General features: G+C 33.7%; 1 protein-coding gene across 5 annotated transcripts in view; it reads right to left on the bottom strand.

The window, feature by feature from the left end:
- Positions 1-25,082, bottom strand: part of MAPK10 (mitogen-activated protein kinase 10) — a 164,134-nt gene that overhangs the window by 54,272 nt on the left and 84,780 nt on the right. For all 5 annotated transcript variants that reach the window (XM_031943141.1, XM_031943138.1, XM_031943140.1 and 2 more), the window contains 2 exons: positions 13,158-13,327; positions 893-1,022 (listed from right to left, as the gene is read on the bottom strand). In XM_031943141.1, the coding sequence (XP_031799001.1) occupies positions 893-1,022; positions 13,158-13,327 (300 nt within the window). The remainder of the gene's footprint in view (positions 1-892; positions 1,023-13,157; positions 13,328-25,082) is intronic.

Genomic DNA, 25,082 nt, shown 5'->3' with positions numbered 1-25,082 from the left:
AATGGAAGAAAATGCAAGATAGCTGATATTTTTTCTAAAAAACTACAAAACAACTTAAGAAGGAAAAATTTAAGAATGAGGGAACTTCAATAAAATCAACAATCAATGAAAAAAATAGTTTAAATCAATCAAAAAATGTGATCACTATATTGCAAGAAATCATAAATGAAAATTGCTCAGATATTTCAGGACTAGAGAGCAAAATAATTACCTCATAAGAAGAATCACCACCCCAAAATTCTAGGAAGGTCATCACTAAAACTAATAATTATCATATTAAAGCAAAAAAAAAAAAAAAAAAAAAACTACAGGCATCCAGAAAGAAGAGATTTGAGTACCATTTTCTTATACCACCTATCACTGTGAATTGCATAGAGATGAAAAGTTTTTTTCAAAAATTGCAAACGCTATATAAAGTAATGGATGTATAGTATACAGTATTGTGTAGTATATTATTGTATTACAAAAAACATTCTAAAGCAGAAGGTATACATGAAAAAATAAGAAGCCAGTAGATGGGGCTAGAACTGATAAAGAAATGTCATAGTTTCTGTTGATAAAACTGCTATTAAAAATAAATACTCTATGACTTTGAAGTTTTGTTGGTTATATAGGTCAAATAGGACAAAGTAATCAAAGAAGGCTAATTTTATTCAAAGGGAACATCTTTGGGATTAATCATTGAATACCACATAGTTTTTAAAGAACTGTGATACAAAAAACAAACATGAGGGCAAACTAAATATACATAATAGCAAAAGTGATCTTAAATTATGGGAGCCATAGAGTAAGATAATTTTCCATAGTCGGGTATGTAATTTTCCTCCTATTTAATAAACAAATTTGCCAACCCAAAAAGCAAAAAAAAAAAAACAAAAAAAAAACCACTCACATTTTTATGATTCACACACTTCATGAGGACCAGCTCCCTGTAAGCTCGTTTTGCATGTGTTTGGTTCTGAAATGGTCTGCTGAGCTTCTTAATAGCCACATTTCTGTCAAGGACAGCATCATATGCAGCACTGCAGCGATCACAAGCAGAACACAAAATGCAAAATTAATGACAAAGCAAATTGTAGAAATTCTGCTCTTAAATAATATATAAGGTGAATGAGTAGACTTCACTGTATTATCCCTAAGAAGACATAGAAAACATAATCCAGAGAAATTTGCAAGAAATATTTGCACTAGTAAAGGGATATGTATGAAGAAAAACGTTCACACTGTGTATATTCAATAACAGTTTATTTCTTTCTCAATTCAAAAATTTCTCCTTTTACACCTATTTTGGCTTTATTTGCTGTTTTTCTCTTTTTAAAAACCGAATGTTGTTCTGTTGTTTTCTGTCATATCCAACTCTTCATGACGGAGATACTGGAGTGGGAAATTAAGCAGGCAGAATTAAGTGATTTGCCCAAGATCACAGAGTTAGTAAATGTCCAAGGCTAAATGAGTCTTTATGATTCCAGGTCCAGGACTCTATCCACTGTGCCACCTGGTTGCACCAAAAATTTAATACTGAGGCCATTAATAAGGTTCACAATTTTCCCTCTAAGGATATTGTTTCATTGTTATGATTATTTGTAAAATTGTTCTTTGACCCACTCTTTAAAATTTCATTCACATAGACACAAACCATACCCTTTCCTTAGACCCCAGTGGCATATTATTATCCGCAAGATCAAATATAAAATTCTGTTTGGCTTTTAAAGCCCTTCATAATTAGGTCTCTTCCTTTCTTTCCAGGCATCTTATACCTTATTCCCCTTCATATAAACTTCAAGTCAGTGACACAGACTTTCTTGCTATTATGCACATACTAACTTCATTTCCCAACCTCTGACATTTTCCCTGCATGTCTCTCATGCATAAGACTTCATCCTCATCTTCACTTTCTGGATTCCTTGACTTCCTACAAATGTCAGCTGAACCCCCACCACCTGCAAAAAAACTTTTTATGGTCCTTCTTAATCAAAGTACTTTCTCTCAAAGAATATCTCCCAGTTCCCAAGGAAATCATGAAGGAGGGAAAACGACCCACGTGTACAAAAATGTTTGTAGTGGTTCTTTTTGTGGTAACAAAGATTTGGAAAATGATTAGATGCCCATCAATTGGGGAATGGTTGAATAAGCTGTCGTATATGAAGGTAATGGAATATTATTGTTCTATAAAAAATGATGAACAAACAAGCTGATTTTTAGAAAGGCATGGAAAGATTTACACAAACTGATCCTGAGTGAAACAAGCAGAATCAGTAATACATTTTACACAATAACAGCAAGAATGTGCGATGATCTACTGTGAAAAACTTGGTTCTTCTCAGTGGTTCAGCGATCCAAAGCAATCCCAATAGGCTTTCAACAGAAAATGTCATCTGCATCCAGAAAAAGAATTAAGGAGACTGAATGTAAATCAATACATGCTATGTTCATTTCTTTTTTTCTGTTTTTTTTTCATCTCTTCCACAGTGTTTCCCCTTTATTCTGATTTTTCTCTCCCTACATGATTCATAAAGCAATGTGCATTGAAAATAAATAAATATTTTTTTTAAAAAAAGAAGAAAGTATCAAATAGGCATATTAAAAAATACTTCCTATTAATCCCATCTATAACCTATTTCTACATACTTTATCTGTTGTCTCCCTCAAAAAACTATGAGCTCATTGAAAGGAAAGGCTATTTTTATTTTTTGTATTTCTTTACATCTTTAGCACTTAGCACAGAGTCTAGCACAGACTTGACTTATTACTAAATCTCCATTTAGTTCTCTGTCTTCTGATAGTGTTTCCTTGCACTGATTATTATTTTATTGTGTTATGGTCTATAAAAGATGTGATTTAGCACTCATACTATTAAACATTAATTAGTAATTTTTCTGTGTTCAAATGCATGGTGTGGATGTGTATAGACTCATGCATATTCTTAACAATGCCAGGTAGTTGTTAAGTATGTATATTCTTTAATAGTCACATTTAGAAGATGCAATTAATCTTTGTGCTCTAAATTTTTTAAGAGTTTGTTCAAGTCCTTATTTTTCCTTTTCTTTATTTTTCAGCTCTAAGAAAGAAATATTAAAGTATCTTACTATTTTGTCTAGATGTTGTAGTTTTACAGATTTACTATGATCAAGAATATAATAGTTCAAAGTTAAAAAAATTAACACAATAATTAACATAAAAAAGAAAATATTTAAAACCACATAAGGATATGAATAAATTTGGAAAAAGTAAAATAAACATTTTTGAAAAAAAATCTGAAAAATATAGATATATAGGCAACTTTAAAAAAAATTTACCTAAAACCAAAATCTAGCATTATACATAATGGGAAAACACTAGAAACTTCCCCAATAAATAGAGAAGTGAATCAAGACTATATCCTTTCCCTGACTCCCCATTATCTGCCCTATTCATAAAAATGGTAGCAATAACAATAGGATAAGAAAGAGAAATGAAAGAAATAAAGGATGAGAAACATTATGGTTTAACAGACAGGGTGCTAGACAAAGTCAGGAAGACCTGATTTTTAATCCTTCCTCAGACAGATGTAACCTTAAGCAAGTCACAATCCTACTGTGCATTCGCCTCGGTTTTATCATCTGTAGAATGACAGAGTTGGACTCAAAGGTATTTAAGGTTCCTGCTAGCTATTGTCCATATGATACTATGATAGGCAAAGAAAAGACAAAACTGTCCCTATTTGCTGATAACAAAATGGTTTACTTAGAAAAGCTTAACAAAGCAGGAAAGAAACTGAGACAGTTAATAACTTCAATAAAATTGCACAAACCCACAAAAATCAACATTTCTATATTAAAACATTAAAACAAATCAGGAAGCAGTAATACAAAGGGAAGTACAATACAAAATAACCAGTAAATCCATAAAAATATCTCAATGTAGCAAAATACAAAATATCTAGATAAATAGAATTATGAACACTTCTTTAAGAAATAATAACAGTTTTCAAAAGGAATAGCCAATATTTATGGCTTTCTTGTGAAAATATAATAAAAATGATGATTCTTTGAAATTCATTTGTAATATATTATGCCAATGAAACTGCCAGAAGGATTTATTAGAGAACTAGAAAAAAATTATTATTATTTTGAGGAACCAAAAATCTAAACTAAAAAGGGAAATAAACCAATATGCTGCCTAGAAAATAATATCCTCTGTCAAAAATTTCTGATAAAACTAGTCAACAATATTATCATTCCAATTGTGTTCTATTTTATTGACAAAAATTTCTTTACCTTTCCCCTCTTCCTATTGGTAAGAAAAAAGAAAACTAAATTTGTTTCCAACAAACAGACATAATCAAGCAAAAGAAATTCCCATGTTGGTCATATCTAAGAATATATCTTTCATTCTGCATATTTACTCTATCATTTTTTTTTCCTGTTAGGAGATGGCAAACATACTTCATTATTGATTTCTGAAATTGTGGTTAGATCATTACATTGATTTGAGTTCTTGAATCTTTGTAAATCTTTTTTCTTTACAGTAGTGCTATAATCAAAAAAATTGTTTTCCTGATTCTATATCACTTTGTAAGAATCTTCCCAGATTTCTTTAAAACCATCCCCTTCATTTTTAATAGCCCAATAGTATTCCTTGATATTTATATATTCCCAAATTTATGAGTACTCCCTTAGTTTTCCAGTTCTTTGTCAACACTCACAAAAATTCACACAACTATTTTTGTACTTATGGATCCTTTTGTTCTTTCTTTGTTCTCTTTGATTTTAGACTATATAGTGCTATTGCTTGGTCAGAGAATATACAAAGTTTAGTAACTTTGGAGGCATAGTTCAAAACAGTTTTCATGAATCACAGTTTCATCAATTGTGCTCTAATGTGCCTGTTTTCCCAAAGTCCCTTCCAAAAGGTGTCCTTTTCCTTTTTTTGTCAACTTCGGCAATCTGATGGATATGAATGATTAGTGATTAGTAGTAATTTCTTCATGTAGTTATTGACAATTGGTATATCTTTCCCCAAAAACTACATATTCATATCCTTTAACCATTTATCAATTTAGAAATGATCCTTATTCTTAAATATCTAAACCAGTTATTTAAATTTGGAAATAAGGCTCATCATAAATTAGGTTTAGATCAACATATTGAAATCATAATAAATACTACCTAAATTACATAAAATAATTTTTCCCATCCTTCTCCCTTCCTTCTCCCCATCCTTCTCCCTTCCTTCTCCCCATACCTTCTATTCCCCCTTATCAAAACTGAACTCCTTTTCCTCTTTTGGCTATTCTTCTTTTAAGATCATTAAGATATAACCAGACCTAGGTATTCTGTTCTTATTTGCTAATGATATAGTTTGAAATCATAGGGAATCAGTAGATGCTAATGGAAAGAATTTACTTAACTAAAATTTCAGGTTACAAAATAAGTCTACAACAATCAATTGTTCCTAAAACAGGGACTTTAGGGCTAGCTGGGTTTGAACACAATCACATCCCCAAACCAGAGGAACTTTCATCTCTCAGAAAATCAGGGGTCTGTGTCTGAGAAGATTGAGGGAATCTCTGCTAAGAAGGAACACCATCTGTGTTGCTGAGACATGGCAGAGGTGAGAAGGAACCAGCTTAGGCACAGTGAGTGCAGAAGCAGTGGGGGGCAGAGAAGCTACTGGCTGGGAATATTTACAAGACAGTGGAATTCTTGGTTTGGGGTGCCAGGCCTGAGGATAGAACTGAAGAAAGACTTGAACCAAAGGCTCTCTCTTCCCCATGCCAGGTCTAGAGGTGATTACATTAACAATTAAATTATTATTTTAAAAAAATGAGCAGGCAAAAGATAAAGAAAGCCCGCTATAGAAAGTTACAATGGGAATAGGAAGACCAGAGTTCATCTTCAAAAGTACTATAGGAAAGAAAAAGCCTCTCCTGCCTCAAAGAGTAATGTTAAATGGTTTCCTGCCCCAAAAAAATTCATGGAAAAACTAAAAAAAAAAAAAACCACTTTAAAAATTTAATGAAAGACTGGAAAAACTAAAAAAGAAAAAAGATCAATTCAAGAAAAACAAGATTATCAATAGAAAAACAACCAACTAGAAAAAAAGATCAAGAGTCCTAAGTAAATAACTCTTTGAAAGTTAGAATCGGTCAAAGGGAAACCAGTGAAGTTACAGAAGACCAAGTAATAATACAATAAAACATTTAAAAAATGAAAAAAATAATGTTAAGACAGTTTTCTTTTATGCTTTCTTGAAATGTGATGGGTACTATCTCTTTTTTTGATCTTGGCCTTCAGATAGTCAAAAAATTCTTAAATTATCTCTCCTCGATTTTTATTTTCCAGATTAGCTATTTTTCTGCTGAGAGATATTTCACATTTTATTCTCTTCCCCCCCCCCATTGTTTTACTGTTTCTTCATGTCTTATGGAGACATTAGCTTCTACTTGCTCAATTCTAATTTTAAAGGAATTATTTTCTTCAATGAGCTTTTGTACCACTATTCCCATTTAGCCAATTCTTGTTTTTAAACAGTTATTGTTATCAGTGAAATTTTGTACCTGAAATTTTAGTGAAGGAAATTCTTTCCATTAGAATCTGCTGGTTTCCTAAGATTTCAAACTGCATCACTAGCAAATAAGAGCAGAGTACCTAGGATAGTCAAATTCCATTTTTAAGATGTTATTTTCTTCAGTAGTTTACATGCCTCTTTTACAAGGTGTTGATGTCTTTTCATAATTTTCTTCCATCATTCTCATTTTTTCCCAATTTTTATTATATTATTTTGAAAATCTTTTATTATTAAAGCTTTTTATTTTCAGAATATATGCATAGATAATTTTCAACATTCAACCTTGCAAAATTTTCTGTTCCAAAATTTTTCCTCTTCCTTCCTCCTATCTCCTCCCCTATACAGCAAATGATCCAATATATCTTAAACATGTGACTCTTCTATACATATCTCTACAATTATCATGCTACAAAAGAAAAATCAGATCAAAAAGGAAAAAATGAGGAAAAAAAACAAAATACAAGAAAACAACAACAAAAAAGTGAAAAATACTATGTTGTGATTCACAGTCCCTACAATCCTCTCTCTCAGTGTAGGTAGCTCTCTCCATCAAAAGACCATTGGAATTAGCCTGACTCATCTCATTGTTGAAAAGAGCCATGTTCATCAGAATTGATCATTGTATAATCTTGTTGCGGTGAAAAATGATATCCTGGTTCTGCTCATTTCACTCAGCATCAGTTCATGTAAGCCTTTCTGAAATCATCCTGCTAATTGTTTCTTACAGAACAATAATATTCTGTAACATTCATATACCATAACTTATTCAGCCATTCTATAACTGATGAGTATCCATTCAGTTTCCAGTTTCTTGCCACTGCGAAAAAGGGATGCAACAAAAAATTTTGCATATGTGGGTCCCTTTCCCCCTTTTATGATCTCTCTGGGATACAAGGTCAGTAGAGACACTGCTGGATCAAAAAAATTGCACAGATGATGGCCCTTTGAGCATAGTTCCAAATTTCTCTCCAGAATGGTTGGATCATTTCACAACTCCATCAACAATACTCCAGTGTCCAAGTTTTCCCATATTCCCTCCAATTTATTTATCATTATTTTTCCTGTCATCTTAGCTAATCTGAAAGGTGTGTAGTGGTAACTCAGATCTTAATTTTCATTTCTCTGATCGTTGTGATTTAGAGCATCAAAAATCTTTTTTTTAAAGCTCTTTAGGGAATTCTTATCAGGTTTGTGTCAGATTCACTTTTTTTTTTTTCCTTTGAGCCTTTGCTTGTATCTTTTTTGACATATGTTATCCTCTTCTTTATTTGTATATTTATCTTCTCTTTCACCATAATAGATTTTTAGGGTCAGGTCCTTTAATTGTTCATTTGTTCATTTTTTTCAAACATTTTCTTGACTTTGAACTTTATGTTAAAGTGGGCTTGGTTCCCAAGATAGGGGCAGGATTATGCACTGCTGTCTTGAATATATGAGGAAGAGGCAATAGGAATAATGTATCAAAATCTAACAATGTTGTTTTTAATATAATAATGGCACACGACATGGATAAAACTGGCCCTATGTATCTGATTATTTTCACTTGGGGGAACAAGATTTTTTTTAATTTTTTTCTTTCACTCTTCCCATAGTTCTTTTTGGACTTGTGTCAAATTTACATTTTCTTTGGAGCTTTTGCCTATAGATATTTTCAAATCATTATCTTCTCAGTTTATGCCACCATAAAAGATCTTTATGGTCAGCTTCTTTTTTATTGATTACTCATATTTCCAACCTATTTCTTGACTTTGACCTTTATCATAGTGTTGGTCTCTGCTCAGTGCTAACACAAGAATCTCCTGGAATTTCTTTCAGCTGTTTCATCCCTTTACTATCCTTGAGTACACCATTGCTGCTGGTTTCCATCACTGCTCCTACTGCTGCATCTATGTTGCACCATACTTCTGGATGACCCCACATTCTCTAAGCTGACATCAGCTAGAAAATTACTTACTGTGACTTGATTTCTTATCCTATTCAAAATTTGATTTCATATGCCTTTTAAAAGTTGTTTAGAAAGTGGGTTTGGGAAAATTCAGCAGAATTCTTACTTGGCAAGAACTGCCATCTTGTCTTCCCTTCTTCCTCACTCCCAATACTCCCATTTCTTAGTCAAAGGATCGTATATTTAGAGACAAAAGGGACCATAAGAAGGTACGTTATTCCACTATGCATACAAGTACGCATGCACATACACACTTACACAAACACACACATACTCATCTTTCACTCCTATTTTACAAATGAAATTAAAGCTCTGAAAAGTTGAATCATCCAAACTATATTAGTAAGAGGATATTCACTGAAATCTTAGTACTCTCCAATTCCAAATCCAGTGTTTGCTTTTTGTTTTTTGGTTTTTTTTTCCTGGCTACTAGGCTACCTTTTTAGGGTTACAATATATGGGCACATTTTCTTCCTTTCTCTTTTCAGTATGATCATTTTCATGGGTTCACTCAGACATAAGTAAAGGCCAAGCACTTAACCTCTGTTTTGCTCATTTTTTATCTCATCTATAAAATGGGGATAATAAAAGCATCTAATTCTCTATGTTGTGGAAAGGATAAAGAGAGACTGTATTTGTTAAATGTTATTTTGTTGTACTAACATAGCTATAATACTGCCAAGTTCTGGACTGCATAGGACTGTTTTTGCTCATGTAGACTATTCTTTAGGGTGTGCACAGAAGAGCTGATTTTTCATATATTTCTGATAATATAGATAGCTGTCTTATTGGGGTCAAGAAGGGGCAAAACAGAATTTTTTCCAACTTAATATGGGAAGAATCCAATGAACTAATTTTAGGAGTGAATTTTATTGAAGGAATTTATTTTATTTAATCATAATTAATTCAACCTTTATTTTATGTTTTTGCCAACAATGTTTTTATACATTATAGACGCTAGAAAAGCTTTTAACCAACATCAAACGTACTGTCTCTACTTTAAAATGACCATTTTGCCTTATTATTTATTTCTTACTAGAAATTAAAGTATTTAATAACTTGATCAGAAATTCTTCATGGTTAAGACAAAGTTTTTATGTGTTAGTCACCAAACTTTATTTCATGTTTTTAAGAATTCTTGTTCTTGGAATTTGAGTTACTGATATAATAATATGTTTCTATGTCTTTCACCTAATTTGTAACCTCCCAAGATAAAATTACTTGTAAATGCCAAAAAAAAAAGTTTCAGGGAAATAAGTGTAATGAGCTGAGGCTTGAGTTGATGCACTGAGGTCCCAAGCACATGGAGCTAAATAGTAATTAGACTATACTCTATTAATATATGTGCTTGGAGAAAGAATGGCCTCTGCCTACTCTCTGTGCAAGTCCTGATGTGTTGTATAGGAAATGACGATTTTGGTGAGTGGAAGCACAGGGGCAGGAAAAGAGGCTGGGAGAGATTGCTGGCTGGGTTCGGTTCTGGTGGCTGCTGGTCTCGTGGCTTCTGGTCTGGCTAGCTTCTTGACTCAGTTCCCTTTTACCTCTGATTCTTCTTCATCTCTACTGAAAATAAAAGATTGAAGATTTTCCCCTAACCTGAATTCCTGACTCCAGCTGATTTTAAAATACGCGGTCTTCACAAAGAAGGAAAAACTTACTGACTTTTTAGTTGACACAATACCATTTCCAACTTCGTTTACAATTAAAACATAGTCTGAACTTGGTAACAAATGGTTTCAATAAAAGTAAGGTATTATATGTCACCAACTAAGTTTATCATAGAAGAAAGTAGGAGCTGGTCCCTAGAATGGCACTGAAATAGTAAATGAGAAAAGAGTAGAGAATTTTTTGCTGTTCCTCTCTTCCTCTGCTGTTCTTTTCCTTCCTTTTAGTTTCCTTAGGGTCTTCCTATGTTATATTATATTATGATCAGTTTATGACCTTGTCTTGGAATTTAATAGGAGAAAGACAGTAGGCTAGATCACATTTGAGAAACTATATTATTTTGTGATCTCAAAATTCTCACTACCATAGAAATCTATTTTTACACCAATATTGTTCTATTTTAAATCAAATTATTTTGAATAATTGAACACTATGATCTCAGAGGAATTAAAATTCCAAATAACCAAAGGAGAAATGGAAAGATACCTCATCAGTGTGGGTGAGCAGGTTACAATATAAATGAAAAGTGGTGAAATGTCTGATTGGAAAAAGGAGAGATCTCAATCACATAGACAAGACAATAGATGACAAGCCTAAATGGTACAATGGTAAACTTGAGATGACAACCATGAGAATGAGAACCAGACAAGAGTCATCATTCTTTCAGATGGACATGAATAATACAAGATCAGAAGGAATGCTATAGTTGTAATTTGCCTCAGTGGAGGGGAATATCTACACTGATGAAATCATAAATCCATTTAAATATTAATTTTATGAGTTGTAAAAAGGAAAATGTTGGGCAGGCTTTTTCTTGGTGATTGGGAACTTCATAAAATGATTGGTTCACTAAGTTGTTGATCACTTACTACTTAATCATCTTACTGATTACAACAGTTTCACAACTGGAAATGAAGGCTATATATAGTGAAGTATTTGTTTCGATATCACTGAATTAGAAAACTAAAGCATCTTATAGCTGTTTGCCCTGTTTCTGTGATCATAGATTCATTTATGGGTAAAAAGAGCAGAATTCTCATGAAAGAAAGGTAATTTGGCAAGAGCTCAAAGTACTGAGAAAATTTTAAGTTAATTTACTACGTAAATCAATGAGAAATTGGGAAGTCTCAGAAATGAAATTACTATCTCCACTTAGAACAAAGAACAATATTTTGTATGTTGTACACAAGTATGTTCAACACCTGAATTGAATATAATTGGTAATTATTATCTCTTTTGGAAAATGTTTTTCCATTTTGTGTTCTTGCCCCAAAGAAATATACATGAAAACAAAGGTGTTTTTTGTTTTGTTTTGCTTTTTAAATAGACTTTTAGAAATCACATGTTGAATGAAAGGACTCTTAAAAAAAAGAATAGCTGAACCTTTAAAATGTAGCTTCTGGAGTCTGTCATTTTTTGTTTTATTTTATTGTATAGTCTGAATCTGGGATTGCATCACTGTACAGAATTCCCTGGTGAGGAAACTCCCTCTAGCAATGCACTGGTTCTGCAAAGTTCAATCAGAGGTTTTCTGAGGACACAAAGAAGTGACTTGACAGGATATGACTGAGGTGGGATTTAAATCTAGGTTGTCCAGATTCCACTATTCAAAGCCCACTGGTCTAAGACACTATGCTTAGTACTGTAGATAAAAGTCCTGTCCTTCTTGAGGATTGGAAGAAAGCAAAAGTATTAATTCTCATCCAGTTTCTGAGTTTTGAATAAGCACTTCTGGTTCTACCTTCAGGGGGGAGAATGGAAGAGACCAATCTACTTCAGGTAGCTGAAGGAAGATTCTGGAAAGACATGAGAAAGGCTGGTAGTCTATATCATGTCCTTATCCCCAAATTGCTACTTGAGAGATTTGGAGGAATTTCCCCCTGAGTGAGAGCTAGAACTCTCTCCTAGATTATCTGAGTAACATAGCTCCTTCCTCTGAATTAATAAATGGATTTCTGTGCCATTCACTATGTATGTTCAGGTTAATTAAGTGGTGCAATGGATATAGCAATAGGCCTGGAGTCAAGAGGACATAAGTTCAAATCCAGCCTCAGACACTAACTAGATGGGTTACCCTGAATAAGTCACTTAACTCTGCCTCAGATAAAAGGTTCTCAAACTGTGGTCTGGGACCACTAATATACCCTAAGACCCATATTGAGAATACAAAAGATCAAAATTATTTCCATAAATATATCAAGGTTCTTTGATTTCTAAAATGGCAAATGCAACTAGGTATAACCCATAATTCTTGGAGGGAGAGGCTGTTTATTCAATAATTTTAAAGAGTATAATGGGATTATGAGTCCAAAATGTTTGAGAACCAGTAAACCAGATGAGGATTCAGATTTTCATGGATTTTGAGATTCCATTAATTCTTCAAGATTTTGAATCAGCTTGTAATCTTTCCAATTCTGCCTTCCACAGACACATAGGGATGTAGATTCAGGGCTGGGAGGAATCTTAAGGTTCATCTAATCTTATTCTTTCACTCTGAAAGGAATCTGAAATTCAAAAAGATTAACTTGCTCAATGTCACAAAAGTAAAAGTGAATTTTGAGCTCAAAACAAGTTCAGTTCTCATTTTAAAAATTTTTCACAGATCTATTGACAAGTTTCACTTATTCCAAAGATGTACTAGAGTTTGGGGTTTTTTTTGGTGGAATTTAAGACTCAAACATCAAATATGTTTGAATTCTCATTAATGTTTCAAAGCGGTCTCTTTTAGTACTTATCACTAACCTCCTTGCTAAATTTTTTTTTTTTTTTTTGCAACACAAATATTGAAACATCAAAACCCAAGAATTATTGGCAATAGTTTTTCTCTTGTATGGCTCTAAAATTAACTAGCAAATTCATGTTTATTGAGGTAATAAACTTTCTACAACAGAATGTATTTCTTTTCCCCTCCAATGAGGTTTGTGTTTTTGCTTTTGTTTGTTAGCAATAACAAGGAGAAGATATAGTAAAACTACAAGATGAATATCATTCAACTTACCAAACGATTCCCTGAGCCCCAGAGCCAATAGGCTTTAGATTCTGGTAGCGTTTGAGAACTGTGAATGTTGAATCTCCCACTTCTACACTGTAGAACTGGTTGTCTACTTTGCTTTTGCTCATGTTGTAATATTTGGCAATATATGACACATCCACTTGTTTATCAAATCCCTGTCAGGAAGAATGAAAAAAAAGTGAGATTAAACTAGGAGGATGATAATGAAATGTAGGAAAAGTATGTTGTTTATACAAATTCTAATAGTTTTTAATTCTCACTGCTACATTTATATATTATTGTTGTTCAAGTCTTCCTCAAAAATAGGCAAATCTGACTAGGATCAGCTAGAAATTTAAGGATGATCTGAAATAAATTTCTAAAGGAAGTTTCTTAAATGTAGAAAGTAATGATAATGGATTGAGTTCAGTTATTTAGGGGAATCCAGCTTCTATGAAATGGATGTCTCTATAGCAGGGTAGAAAAACCTGGGAACTAGAAAGCAAAATCTAGGTTCTGGGCCTGACTGACATACATGTAGTGACAAATTAGTCTTTCTGGGCCTTAGCTTCCTCATTTAGAAGGATTAGATTAGAGGATGGCTGACATTTTAGGTAGTGACTTTAAAATAATGAAATAGATCCCATGATCAGGAAAAAATAGTTGTTTTTCAAGAATTTCTATCAATTCAAAGCCAGGATAAGGAATTGTGTTCCAGACACATAATAGCTAAGGCTAAAACTACAGGAAGAGATGACCAAAATTCCACACAAGGTTTAAAAACAAAACAAAAAAAAAAAAAAAACCCTGAAATAACACCAGAAAACTGTACTTAGAATCTCTTCAGATTCTTCTTCCCAAGTTCAAATCTGATCTCAGAGACTAACTGTGTGATAAAATTTACCTCAGTTTGTTCATCTGTGAAATGAGCTGGAGAAGGAAATGGCAAAACTCCAGATTCTTTGCCAAGAAATCCAAGAGTTGGACAAGACTGATAACAATAATAAAAGTCAAGGCCTCAGTACTCTACTCAAGTGGTTGAAGACACTCTGAGGGAAAGGAGAAGGACCTTCTACTGCACCGCGGAAGAGAGAAACCAAAAACAAGAAAAGAAACCAAAACAAAAGAGAGAATTGGAGAGAAAAGCTGAAAATTGAAGAATGTAGGGGAGAATTCCTGGTAATACAACTAGGCCACAAGCAGATAAACCAACAGAGAGGCTCCTAAAGACAGAAGGAAGTAAAAAGATCAAAGAGTGACCAAAGATTAGTAAATAAATACTATATAATGAATAAAAGAAGACCCCAAATTCTCAATCAAAAAGAATTCACTGGACTATTTTTTTTTAATTTAGCTAGCTAGTATTTTATTTTCCTCCAGATTTTTAACATTCATTTTTAAAACTTTGTATTTTAGATTCTTTCTCTTACTCCCTTGCTACCACACTCCTCCTTTGAGGATACAAGCAATTCAATATAGGTTATACATGTGTAGACATGCAAAACATTTCCAAAACAATTATGTTGTAAAAGAAAATATAGGTTCCTCCTTTCTGTACCCCCCAAAAAAACCCTTAAGAAAATTAAAGGAAAAAGTGAGTATGCTTCAATCTACATTCAGACATCAACAATTCTTTCTCTGGGTCTGGGCTTCTTAGAAATCATGAAACAATAGCAAGGAATACTAGAATAGGTCAAAAGGTAAATAAAACTATTAAAATAAGATATAAAGAATGAAATTAGGTTGGAAAATAGGGTTCCCCGATGAGGAAAAAAAAAGAATAAAATTCACAATTTTAAAAATACAAAGAGACTTCTCTCCAAAGAACTGAACAAAGCAAAAGAGAAAATGACAGATGTAGAATACACACACATATACACAAATGTGAGTCAAAAAAAAAAAAAAAAATTTGGCAAGAGAAACATAAAGACAATAACTTTAAAAAGAATACATGAATTTTGTCTGAATCTAAATGATTGTCCTTGAAGGTAGAATACACAAAGATAACTTAAGAATCACAGGTCACCCAGAAGAACATGATAATTAAAAAAAAATAGCTTTATCATCCTGTAGAAAGGATTTGTGCTAATAGATAAATTTGGAAAGCATGGACAGAAAAAGAAGTTGCTTAATATAAAATGTTAGTTTGGGAAGGGTCTAGAAGGTGCGATAGGGAGAAATGAGAGAATGTATAGCCAGAACTAGAAAGTATGACAAGAGAAACAAGGAAGTAGTGAGGTAAGAAGGAGTCATGTCTTAGTGAAGGCAAAAAAAAAAAAAAAATAGGAGAAAGAATAGTTTTAAAACGAAGGCAAGTGTGATCATTAAGGAGTATATAGTTCAGGGGGAACAATGGATGGGGTACTGAGGGAATGGAAATGAAATGGATAGATATGAGGGAGTAGTGAATGGTTGGGAAACATGGTTTGCAAATCACTTGCTAGGAGTTCTGAATCACTGCTTCGAAGTACCTGTCAGGAAATGGGAATATAATTGAGCTATTATTGAGCTATTATAATAGCTGTTGAGTATAGAATGTAAGTAATGCCTCATTGAAGGAAGCATGAGATTTTATGGTACCAGTTCCTATCTTGATGTTCAAATGATAGTAATGTTTTGAACTGTGAGATCTCAGGAGACAAAACTTAAGGACACGGAGTATGGTGTTCTGTTTTTATTGCTCTTGTAAAAACAAAAAAAAGGAAAAGATAGGGAAAGAAAAAAGAATATTCTAACAAAGAAAGGAGAGGAATTTACTAGTTATCAAAATTAGGCTGTGGGAGAAGAGTATATAAACATATGGAAGAAGTATTGTCCGAGACAGAAAAAGAAGGGTTGAACATACACCCACATATCTGCACACTAAGTATTCAGTATAGAATTATACTTAATAGGGAAACAAGGGTGTAGGAAGTAGATCAGTCATGAGTTCATGCTGAAAAAGACAGTAGGAGAAGAACCAGCTGCCCTTGATTAATTCAAGGCTGGAGAACTTTTAACCATATATACAGAAAACTGGTGGATATAATTTCTGAGTCATTCAGTGAAATCTAAGAAATCATGAGGGAAAATTAGAGGAACCACAAGATTAGAAAAGGAATTGGAAAATTAGAATGTTGTCCCAGTTATTCAAAAATGGAAGAGAATACAGTCTTTAAACTTCAGGTCAGAGAGCTTGACTTTGATTCCTAAGAAAGTTCTAAAAGGAGTCATTAAAGCTGTAATGGGCTGAGGTTTGAGCTGATGCACTGAGGTCCCAAGTACATGAGGCTAGATAGTAATTGGGCTATACTCTATTAATATACATGATTGGATAAAGAATGGTCCCTGCCCACTCTCCGTGCAAGTCCTGATGTGTTGTATAGGAAATGACGATTTTGGTGGGTGGAGGCAGAGAGAGAGACAGGAAGAGAAGCTGGGGGAGATTGGGCTGGGTTCGAGACTCTGAGCTGCTGGTTGTGTGGCTGCTGGTCGAGTTAGCTTCTTGACTCAGCTGCACACATTGCTATGGCCGATTCTCTTCCACCTCCGATCCTTCTTCACTGAGAATAAAGACTGACGATTTTCCCCTAACCTGAATTCCTGTCTTGTGCTGATCTTAAAATACACGATCTTCACAAAAGCAATGGGAATTAGAAAAAGTCAGTATGGCTTATCATAAACAAGTCATGCCAGATTTTAAAAAATCTATTTTGGTCTAACACCAAGAAAACACAGGTCCTCTATCAGCCAGTACTCCCACCCATCCACATGTGGAACCATCACTCATAACATATGGAGAAGTTTTGAATGCTATGGTTAAGTTCTCTTACCTTGTCAGTATGCTTTCCATGGATGTCTACATTGATAATAGGATAGATACACTCATTGCCAGAGCTAGCTCAGTGTTTGGGAGGCTCCAAAGGAAGGTGTGGGAGTAGAGAGGTATTAGACTGACTACCAAACTGAAGCTCCACAGAACCAATGTGCTGACCTCATTAGTGTCTATCTGTGAAACCTGGACAGAATACCAGAGCCGTGCCAGGAAACCAAATCACTTCCATTTGAATTGTCTTAGGAACATTCTGAAGATCACCTGGCAGGATAAAATACCAGATACTGAGGTTCTTTTTCAAATTAAACTGCCAAGTATTCAAACTTACTGCAGAGAGCACAGCTCCGTTGGGCTGGCCACACTATTCAAATGCCAAATGTACGCTTGCCAAAAAGATTATTTTATGCAGAACTCACATATGGCAAGTGCTCACAAGGCAGTCAGAAAAAGAGATACAAGGACACTTCCAAAGTCCTTCTTAACAACTTTAGAATTGATTGTATGACATGGGAGATACTGGCACAGAACCACCCAGTATGGCAAGCCCTGTACTGTGTTCTATGAGCACAGAAGAATTGAATTAGCCCAGGAGAAATGTGAAATGTACAAAGTTAGAGAAGCCACCCCAAATGTTCATAGGGAGTTTTTGTGTCTAACCTGTGGCAGAGCACTTTTGAACTCATTTCAGGCTGATCATCCACCATCAGACATACTGCAACTCAACTCTAATATAGTAATGTCATTTTGGCCCTATTTGAGAATGAAGGACAACAATCAATCAATCATGCCAGATTAATCTTATTTTGTCTTTTGATAGGACTACTAAATTATTAGATTAGGGAAATGCTGTGGATACAGTTTACCAATATGTTAGAAAAGTTTTGAGAAGGCTTATCATGCTATTCCTGTGGAGAAATTACAGAAATAAAACTGGATTCAAAACTTGGAATGTCTCAGTGTCAGCATGGAAAGAGGCTTCAAGTCTACTATTAATTAGACTTCAAATCCAATTAATCTCCAAGGGATCTGGGCTTGGTTCTGTGTTAACACCTTTATCATAAAACTTGGGTAAAAGTATATATGGCATGCTTGTGACAGTTTCAAATCACTCAAAACTGCATAGCTAACAAGAAGGACATTGGAATCAGCGTTGGGCTCAATTTAAAAAGATGAAATTCAATAGGGATAAATATAGTTTCTTATTTAAGAATCAAGTTCCTTATCATGTGTAAGTAAAAAAGACTTGGCGGGGTAGGTGTCTGTAAGCTCAATATGAGTGAGCAGTGTGATATGGCAATCCAAAAAGTAAATGTTGCCTTAATGGAGCTACAACTTACAGGAATAGGGAGATAGATAATAGTTCTCCTATGCTCTGTTTTTTGTAGCTCTCTTTTGGAGTACTAGGTTCAGTTCTGTAGTCCATAGTTTAAAACAAACATTGATAAGTTATAAATTATTGAAAGGAGGGTAATGAGATGATGAAGATGGTGAAGAGCCTTGACTCTTTCATATTAGGAACAGTTGAAGGAAGTGGGTATGTTTAGACTGAGAAGAGAAGGGACATTCAAATATTTAAAAGACTGTCAGAGAGAATTAAACTTATTTTTCATGTCTCCAGAAGGAAAAATCAGGACATGGACAAATACTACATAAGCAAATTATGGTAGATGTCAAGGAAGATTTCCAAAGAAGTAGATGTACCCACAAAAATATGGGGGAGGAATCACTTAAGAATTACAGATTAAAATAATTGTGAATGGTCACTTCACAACTATCAAATTGACAATGATGATAAAAAGCAAAAATATTAAACATGTACATGGAAAGTACATGGAAAGATAAGCAAACTAAGGGATGGACTGTTGGTGGGGCTATGAACTTGTCCAACTGTTTTGGAAACCAATTATAATTATGAAAGAAAAATTATCAGTAGAGATAAAAGTAGATAAAAACTAAATACATTATATGCTCAAAACATCAAAGTCATGCAATCAACAAAATGGAGCACTAGAAAGTTTCTGTGATCTTTACAACTTCTCAAAACTCTCCAAAAAATTATGTCCAAGAAATAAAATAGTTTCAATTACTTCCATTGTCTGTTACACCCAGAACCAAATGGAGTAATAATACAAAAAAACACAGAAGACTGTTATTCATTTACCATGGTCTCTTAGTACCTCATCTTCCACCAATTAGAAACTGCTTCAGGCTATACAAGCTGACTCATGGATTTGCAAAGGAACTTAACCTTACCTCCACAACACATACATCAGTGCCATGGAATACGGGACACCAGTGTGACAGCAATGAACCTCAGCAACAGAATTCACCCAGAGAACAGAGAAGCAGTTAATTGGGAAAAGGACACATCTGTGTGACTTCATGACATTCCACTAAGTCTGAGAGAGAAAGTGCTCAGCATCCAACTGGAGTCAGTTCTATACTACCAGAAGTGACCTGAGGCAGAAACAGAACTGTCCAACTTTTAAGTCCAGCCCCCCAGGAAATCAGTATCAAAGAAAGAGTCAGAAAGTGCCCAATATAGGAAAATATATTAAAAAATATATAATGACCAAAGATCTCAGAAGAAAATTTGATTAGAGACTTCTAACCTAGCAGATAAAACAGCATGAAAAATATTAATAGTGAAAGAAGGGCCTGCACATGAGCTAAAATCTCCAAACAGCTGTGAATAAATGCCTCAAGGAAAAGGAAAATGAATTAATACCTGATGAGACAGAGGAACCTGCAGATTCCCAAGAGAGCACAGAAAAATAACAAGACGCTCCTGAATGATTTAAAAGAGAACTAAAAATTGTGAAAGCAGAATTTATGGCCTGCACAGCAGAGATCATTGGCAGAATAGAAAAACTTCAGTCAAGACAGCAAGCATCTAGGAATCAATCTACCAAAGCACACAAATTACTCATATAGATTAAATTACAAAATTCTCCTGTTCAATGAAATAAATAATAATTTAAATAGCTGGAGGAATATTCATGACTCAGGGGAGGCTGTTTTCATATAATAAAAATGACATCACCATAATTAATTTTACATTTTAGTGCTAGACAAATCAAATGATCATAGGGATAAATCATAGAAATTGATAATATAATAACAAAATTCAATTGGGAAAAACAGAAGAAGTAGACTATCAAGGGAAGTGACTCAAACAGGAAAGGATGGAGAGTCAATAACACTTCTAGACCTCAAACTAGCAATCATCAAAACTATAAATTATATATTTAAAAATAGGGAGGTAGATAAATGGAACAGACTAAATAGGGAAGAATCAGAAACATTTGAAATCAATAACCCAGTGTTCAATAAATATGTAACATACACACACAGAAAAAGAGAGAAGGGTGGAGGGAAGGAGAAAGAGGGGGGGAGGGAGGGAAAAAGAGACAAAAAAACACAGAGAGAGAGAGAGAGACAGAGAGAGAGAGAGAGAGAGAAAGCATGCTCAGAAAAGAATGCCCTATTTGATTAAAAAAAAATGCTGGAAAAACTGGAAGGAAATCTGGCAGAAATTAGGCTTTGACCAATGTTTCATGTCATATTCCATAATATGTTCTAAATGGATATGGTGTTTACATTAAAGAAGAACAGATTATACACCTCTTATATTTATGGGTATGAATTATATTCTTAACCAAACAAGAGAAAGAGACAGTTACAGAAGATAAAGTAAATTATTTTGATTACATAAAACTTTCAAAAGGATTCCTTTCAAAAAGGAAACAGAAAAAAAGCAAATAATGAGCCCATTATTTGAGGAACTGATTGGAGAATTTGAATAAAATAAAACTTTATTTCATGGTAAGGAACAATGAGTGAGAAGATGAATAGATATGACAATCATAATGCTATTGAATACAACACAAGAGAACAAAAGAAATTAGATAAACTAGAAACAAAGAAAGGGAAGAAGGAAGAAAAAGAAGGAAGGAGAAGAAAGCGAGAGAAAAAATTATTAAGTACTTATCTAACAACCACTTGAGCGAAGCTCTGGAAATACAAATAGAAAAAATAACATGATAGCTGCTCTTAAAAAACTCACATTCTTCTTGCAGAAGACAACACATAAAATTAATTTAGCTGCACCATTTGTGAAAAGGTTTAGGAGTCCTAAGCAGGACAGATGGCAAGGTCTAGATGTCCTTAGTTTATATTAATAGATCAGATGATGGCAGATTTCTACATGATATAGAAAAAGGTAGAATTAGTAACTTGCATCATCTTATCTTAATACATGTGAGCAACCAAGCAGTTGTGATGTGTTCTAGACAGCTTCAAAGAGCAAAGAGGTGAAGGAGGAACATGAAGGGAGAGAGAATTCCTGGGAGTTATTGATCTTCCTAACATTCTGCAGTTTCAGATAGATTCTGGAACAGCCTGGGTTGAAAGAGGGATTCTAGATTACATGATAGAACATAGCCTTCCGTGATGTACTGTGGGTGCTATGTGAGACTTACCATACAAATGGTTTTGTTTAATGTTTTTTATTGTTGTAGAGGAGGGTTGTCTGCGATGGGGAGTCATTCTTGGGAAGATACTACAGTATAAAAGTGAAATTGAATTAATCATTTTTTTAAAAAGTGGCAAGTTTTGCACAACAATGAATGAAACATTTATGTATAATTAGCAATGATGTCATTGTACTGAGTCCCCTTACCTCCCCATTAATTCTACTGCCAATAGTTTCAGGGAAGGAAAAAACCCTACAAAATTATATCTCAGTCTGAATATTTCCTAGAATGTGACTTCACATAATCCATGAAGAATCAGCTGAAGTTCTTATGTCTTCATTTATTTGTGAGTGATGGCTGTATATTACACAGCTAATGAAATAGAACAGTGTGAAAAATTACTGAAATAGTGTTGTGCCTCAGTTCCCTTTTAATGTCCTGACCTAGTTCCCCCATTGTCCTATTTACTCTGCCTCAGGTCATAACCTTTCCCTCTTAATGTTTGATAGGATAAAGGTCTTATATCTTAGACTTTAGGTTATACTTATTCCCTCTTAATGTTTAATGTGATAAAGGTCTTTATCATTTTAGAAATCATTAGAATATCAGGAGCTCTCCAGTATGTCATCCTAGGTGCCTCCCCCATTAGGCCATCCCCACCCAGGTACCTTCCCCATTATGGCATTGTTCTTGTTACCCAATAAAAGAACCTTGTTATCTGATATTGATGGCTGGATTCTTTGAGATGATAGTCTCATTCAGCCCTGGGACCACAAGGATCCATTTGGTCCCAGTAAATCACTCCATTTAATAAAGTATTAAATTGGTCTCTAATCTCGGTTTTGCTCAGTTTCTCCAGCATTACAATAGGAAAAAATGCCTTTGGGAAATTGTCCAGTAAGTCTGATAACCCCAAGCTTCTCTCTGAAACAAAGGTCCAACCACAGCATTCTTCTAGTAGTATTATTCTTTAGACATTGAAGAATTTAACTCTGTAAATCTCCCAAACAGAAAGGTATAGCATCTGACACATTACCAACAATGTGCAACAAGGTGAACTAATCCTGTAGCAAGATGGAAGAATAATGAACAACCTGAATGTTCTATGACACAATGTCAGGAGAACTAGATGGCACCTTTTTATTAAGTGGAACAACTCTGGAAGTGACTTGGGTGGCCCTGAATGAAAAGGTTTTTGATCTTTATTCTTAGAAAAAACACCCATATTGTTGACACCACATACCCATCAAAGTAATAAAATATAATCATTAGAGTGCCTTCTGAATGTTTCAATGGAATGAGCATTACACTGTGAGATAAGGATCTGTATTCTACTTTCCCTCCAGGCTACATGTTGAAATAACATCTTGTAGGCTGTGTTTCTTTGGATCACATATGTGCTCTAGTCTTCAAGTACCCCATTTGTAAAATGGTCATTAGTTGCCTAAAAATAAAGATTTTATGTATTGAGATCCTTCCAATCTCTATAAGAAGTTATTCTATGAATTAAAAATATTTGCTACATGGAATATGTGCTATTTTAATATTTCACTATTTTATTGCTTATATGACTATCATGTGTATATATATATACATAGATATACAATTTTCATATACCAGGACATTTATTAAAAACCACCTTTGTCTTTCAACTACCTAATGGATGGGATGTCCAGTTGTTGTGAAGATCAAGTGAAATAATCTTTGTAAAAAGCACTTGGCACAATGCCTCACAAAGTAAGTGATAAATAAATGTATATTCCTTACTTTTGCCCCTTCATGGGTAATCAAAATAAGAAAAAAAAAAATTGAATGCTACTGAGATTTGGCCAGACATGAATACCAATAAGACAAGGGAACAAAGAGACAAGATTTCAGAGTAGAGAACAATTTGAGGCTGAACTGCAATAACCCTGAAGTCAAAGATACATTGAATCCAAAATATAGAAGACATATTATATAGTAAGGCAGGGTTGTTAACAGATATCACCGTGAAGACTAATAATAGCTTTAAGCAGAGAAAAGCTTAAGAAAAGATACAATGATAGGACTTTCAGTTTGGATAAAAAAAAAAAAAAAAAAAAAAATCAGAATTTTTAATCAGAACTCTGCACTGAGTTGCGCATGGGCATAGCAGTCTGGCCTTTCCTCCATAGTGACCACCCTTACCTGGCCCAACTCACCCAGCCATACATACATACATAACCCACAGCTTCTATCGGAAACTCTGTACAAAATAATGAATAGATTTTTGGGGGGAGAAAAGCCTACAAGGAAGCAACTGAGTTAGATAATATCAATAACATTTATAGATATAACTACTAGGAAGATAATAAATAGGTATAATGCTATATTTACATAATAAAATATAATAATAAAAGCAAACAATAAAAAACGGAAAAGGCCTGCTAGCATTTCTATAATGATCTGTTCTCATAGGGGTGAAAATGGAGTCACCTCATTTGAATTCTACTACAGTATAGTCCTGCACTATGTGAGGAAAAAGCAATATCACCTTGAAGATGAAACTGAGAAGCAGAAAATGCCAGTAACAAATACATCCAGAAGAAATCTATGCTAGACTTGACACAATTTTAAAATCATCCAAATAATAGGAAGTCAATAGAAACCAATGAATGATCTGATACTTTAAGATCCAAAGATTCCTCAATACATAAAAGTAATCAAAGAATATGAAGGAATCTTCTCAAAGAAGAATAAAAACTATCAATAATAATGTGAAAGAAATGTCCCAAATTACAAGTAGAGAAATGCACTTGAAAACAACTTCACACCTAACAAGTTAGCCAAAATAACAAAAGATCAGCAATAGTCAATATCATAGGGCAGGACTTAGTTATAAAAAAATGGTGTCATTATACACTGTTTATGTAAAACAATTTGAAATTATAAAAATAAAGTGGACAAAATGACCATATTCTTCAATACAAAGGCTTCAATGCTAATCCCATAACCCTTTCTGACAAAAATAATGGCTCCATACACAACAGAAATCTTTTAGTTGCATTTTTTGGAGGGCACAGAAGAGAATTGGAAGCAAAGTCAATGCCAATCAATTGGTAAACAGATAAAGAAATTATGATACATGGATGTGATAAACATTACTGTGCATTAAAAAAAACTCACATGAATTGATTAAGTATGTAACAAATAAAAGAAGCAAACAGAGCCAAGAAAATAATAAAAATGACTATAACAATATGAAAGGGAAAAATAATTACAAAACAATAAAATTAAATGTTAAAAAATTAAAAGGAACTTTGGTCCCAAGACCAGATACAATGATACTTCTTTCTACTCTAACTTTTAGAAGAAGGGGGAGTCCTCATGTGTCATTGAATATCTATATTTAAGCAATGTATGGATTTATTTTGCTATATTTTCCTCATTTCTTTTCACTTTTTCTTTTAAAAGATTCTTTGTCTTTCTATGGCTTTTGGAAGGGGAGAGGTGAGATAGAGCACTACAATCTAAAAACAAAAGATATCAACAGCAATTTTATTTTAAAAACAGAAAAGAAAAATAAACCACTATTGCACTTTGCCAATAGCTGTTAAATCTTTTCTTGACTAGTCTATACTTATGAGAGTCCCATGAAACAGAACAGGTATATGTTTTTCT

Source organism: Sarcophilus harrisii, chromosome 6 (assembly GCF_902635505.1).
Source record: "Sarcophilus harrisii chromosome 6, mSarHar1.11, whole genome shotgun sequence".
In the NCBI taxonomy this organism is placed as follows: domain Eukaryota; kingdom Metazoa; phylum Chordata; class Mammalia; order Dasyuromorphia; family Dasyuridae; genus Sarcophilus; species Sarcophilus harrisii.
The sequence above is the reverse complement of the archived record's forward strand: the minus strand, read 5'-3'. Positions and strand labels throughout refer to the sequence as shown.